Source organism: Crassostrea angulata, chromosome 6 (genome assembly GCF_025612915.1).
Source record: "Crassostrea angulata isolate pt1a10 chromosome 6, ASM2561291v2, whole genome shotgun sequence".
In the NCBI taxonomy this organism is placed as follows: Eukaryota; Metazoa; Mollusca; class Bivalvia; order Ostreida; family Ostreidae; genus Magallana; species Magallana angulata.
The window spans coordinates 51,228,530-51,232,947 of record NC_069116.1 but is presented as its reverse complement, the minus strand read 5'-3'; the positions used below and the strand labels follow the sequence as shown (position 1 = coordinate 51,232,947).

The 4,418-nt window shown below is 33.6% G+C and overlaps 1 protein-coding gene across 1 annotated transcript; it reads right to left on the bottom strand.

Moving 5' to 3' along the window:
• Positions 1 to 2,373: 2,373 nt before the first annotated feature.
• Positions 2,374 to 4,418, bottom strand: LOC128189343 (small conductance calcium-activated potassium channel protein 2-like). Its single transcript, XM_052860915.1, has one exon. It carries the CDS (start codon positions 4,392 to 4,394, stop codon positions 2,856 to 2,858), a length of 1,539 nt encoding a protein of 512 aa, XP_052716875.1. The 5' UTR covers positions 4,395 to 4,418; the 3' UTR covers positions 2,374 to 2,855.

The following is a 4,418-nucleotide window of genomic DNA, read 5'->3' as shown; positions in this document are numbered from 1 at the left end:
TAATCTTAGGACTGTTTTATTTGTTTTCAGTAACACCGTATATTCAATATAAGTTTTTTATATAACCAATTTGATTTAGGAAGCAAGATGTTCGGAGCCATTTTTATCATTATTTTTACCTCCGTTAGAAAGAGAAGTTTGTCAATTTTACTATTTTGAAATAGAATTAGATAATTAAACAAAATGTCAGCAATTGTTACTCTAACAAAAAATTATTTCTGGGTTATTAATTCAAATTATAAGTTGTAAATGATGGCATTGAAATTTTTTTTACATATTTTGCAAAGCTAAAAACTGTTGTCTTCTTTGCAATGCACTGTATTGCTGTAAAGAACACGTTTCACATGCAAAAATATTTATAAATTCATTTGAATTACATAAATATTTAGCAAAAAAGATTTACAAATACCCATATACCTGTAGGCTATTTGTAGGTTAACATGAAAAATTTTAATATACATATTTATTTTTTTATTTTCAAAGGAAGAACACTTTATTTCTTCGTGAACCATGAGTTTTCTTCTTCATATAATTGATTATTCCTGTTGGTTCCTGCATGCGGATATCATTGAGAATTCAATCACCCTTTTTCGCATAAAAATTCCTGTTCTTTAATTGTTATTATGTACCTGTTTGTCATTAAGTAAAAATGTTGAGCAGCAAAAACAACATTTAACTTCAAATAATTTCCGCAGATTTGAATGGTGCTATGAATTGTACACAAGTGTTTGCAGACCTTGTTAAATGTTCTATTTACAAATCAACTCGAGAAGCCGATATTTTCACTGTAAATAATTTGCAAACAATCTGGGTTTAGCCAATCCGATTTTAAACTAATAGAATTGAGACTTACGGTCAAACATCTCCGGAATGGTATGCTAAACGGCACGAATCTTTCAATCTAATTGTTTGGAACTGTAATGGTTTGACGGCAAAGTGATTAATATTTGAGTTTCGAGATTAGGCCAGGAAAACCTATCTGTATTCTTCGCAGACCTTCGGATAGCCAAACATTTCGAAACTGGAAAGTGCTCGCCAACAGCTCAGTTTCATTTACCGGGTACCTGTTTATTATTTCGCATATACATGCTGTTCATTAGCACCACTAGGGAATGTCCATAATAAGTGTGAAAACTACGTACATGTAAAACAATATTTTAAAATTGTTCAGGGCCTATCGTATTTTCTCTTAATATATTGTAGAAACTTTATCACTAATACATATCTAAAATCAAATCTTAAATTTGTTAAGGTGTACTTTTGATCATCGTTTCTAGTTAATATTTTTGGTTTTAAATACGTTATAATCATTTTGAACATTTAAAGGCCTATATAAGATTTATCATCATTATCAAGAAACAAATCTAGTTAGAATAATAAGGATTAGTAAATAAAATCATAATTTTGCAAGAACGCTGCAGGTTGCAAGTATTAAATTAATTAATTCGAAAATCTTTTAATAAATTAAGGATGTTCCCTCTCTCTAGTATGTTAATAAAATAATACAAATATCAAATCATCTGATTGTTTTATTGAAGGTGGGGTTTAAAACGGATAAAAGAAACAAGTATTTATAGTGATAGTGATACAGCGAGTGTGCTTTTTTCTTATTTCTGAACGTTTGTTTAAACGTTTTCAAAAAATGTGTTTTGCACTTTGGATATTGTTTTGGATAGATCTTTCATTGTTATTAAAAAAACCACAGAGTACCTGTAACACAATGTTGTGTTTAAAAAACTGCATGATTCATAGTCTGCATTTCATTGCACAATTATTCATTAAATATGTGCAGCTTTTAAGAGTTTGAGCACAAAAACTAAAAAAAATTACAAGTACAATACGCTAATATACAAATTAAAACCCCAGTTGTGATTTCCTAAAAAAAAATTTAATTAGATTGATGTCGATTTACCTCATATCAAGGTAAAAAAAAATCAATCAATTTAACAATAACAAGAATGAATTTTATTATACGGTATCTAATGTACCCAAACCAACGTGCTATGTTCAAGCAGGTAAGAATTATAAACCCACTTAATATAAAAATCAGTAATTCTCTAATAAAAAAAACCCTCTCAATTCGAAAAATAATCAAGTTGATATCTACTAAACACCCTTATAAACATGAGCAGTGCATAATTGTCTGTATATTAATTCGTTTTTAAAAATAAGTTATACCTAAAAGATTCATTTATATAATTATGAATATATATTATAATGGATAAAGAAGCTTGGTAGATTGTAACCGTATTACATTTGGCTGTGTATCTTTTTTTTAGCGTTTTTGGCGGAAGGCGGCTTACGTTAAAACAAATAAGAACAGGTGCGTCTAGAAATACACCATGATCAGTTGAAAGTTTTGATAAGGGAACTTGTAAATAGCAATTCGAAGACTACTTGTCCTTCTAATTAAAATTTGATGTACCGTGACTTAACCATGGTAGTAGTATAACGGGGCCAAACACATTTAATTTTGATTAGATTGTGTCCCCTTGCTACTAAACTATTAATTTTTATTGAAAAATATCGGACACATGTAGCTTAATGCCCATAAATAACCATTGAAACAAGTTTCTCTGAACAAAGTAACGTTTTATAACGAGCGTTATGATAAATGCAGGGAAAAAACGTTACATAGTATTATGATAATGGTATACAGTCATGTATAACAATCGGTACACGTAAAAAATCAATTATTTGCACACATACGTATTGTTGTTACAGAGGTTTAACGCACTTTTTACAGTTAATTTAATAACAAAATACATGAATAATATCAATCCTCATGCCAATTACATCGTACTCGCAATCCATATCCGTAGTTCGATGTTAATCTATAAAAAAGAGGCGTTGGACTATCTTTCAAGTTTTGACAATATTAAATCTATTTTCTCCTCCAATGAATTAAATCTACTTTCGAGAACACTGACTCTCTGTTCAACACGCCACGTGACCTCCGCCACATCGACCACGCCCACTGTGTCGTCATAGATGTCCATCATCTCCTCCCTCGTCGTCCTCATCACCTTCAGGCTCTGTTTCACCTTATCCTTAAGTCTGGAAATTTCACGATAACCTGCTTTGCCAGACTTTATCAAAACAGTTAACTTAAAGAACGATTTTATGGCGTCCGCAGCGGCGGATTTCTTTTTGCAAGAAGTTTGAACACGTGACGCAAAGGCAAACACGTGTTTCTCGCTTCGGGTGTGTTCGATTTGCTGTGCTATTATTGCAATTAAAAGAGAAGAAGTGATTAATCCCATGACAGCGGTCACGACAGCAACAAACCTACCACAGTAGCTCTCCGGCAAAACATCACCGTGGTCCGAAGACAAAAACACCATCGTAATGATCCACAGGGATTCAAAGATGGAGTTCTTCTTGTACTTGTTCCGGTCAAAATACAACTCGCACGCTCTGTAGGCCCAAGTATTCACAATGACCGTGGTTACCATAACAACTATGAGGAGGAACCCTGGCCTCTTGCTGATCAGAGCTTTGATCACAAAAGTGGTGTTTATTTTTGTTTTGCTTATCATTCCAATGCTGTAAATAAAGGTGTCCGTCACCATATTGCTATGGACCACTGCAAAATGACAAACGAGATATAAGCGGCCCAGCATCACTATGGACAGGATCGCATCAATGCTCACGGAATGGATAACACCTTGCGTTGAAGAATATTCAAACTTGATATTTCCAGGAAACGGGTGGATGGAGCAGACGACTAATTCTAAAACTAAATACATCCACTGACGAAATGTCATCACCGACAGAACGCTTTGGATGTTTGAATCCAGCGCTCTGATTTTTGCAGAAACATAATATTCTGCACAAATAAAAATCAGGAGAAACACCGTAAACAACGAGATTAAACACTTCAGCATGAGAGAATAAAAGCCGAGTTTGGAGATTTTCTGGTTAATGTACAACTCCGCCTCAAAAACCATCAGGATGATCCCAATCATCGCCAGGGCGAATTCCATGTCTACTACCCGACGTCTACACGTCATCAAGTCAAGTCTTAACTCCAGTTTCTGAGCCAAAGACAGAGTCCCTTTCTCGAGTACATTATCTTTTTCCGTTTTTACAGACTCTGTATATTTTTTCCGGAAGTTTCCTGCGTTCAAGGGAGTCCTCTGTGGGTCTGACATTTTTTTATGGTTGAAACTGTTGAGTAACTCGCACAGTAATTCAACACCTGTCAGGTGGATGGTAGTACAAAAGGAAACAAGCTGTGGGTTTGAAAAACATCTAGATACTGTTGATTGATCGGTACTTATTGCACGTGAGTCATCACGTATAACATGTAAATAGTAACATATTTTACAGTCCTTGAGAAAATATATATAAATATTGACATCACAAAAACCAACCTGTATAAATTTTATCATCACCTGCGTACATCTGCATTACTT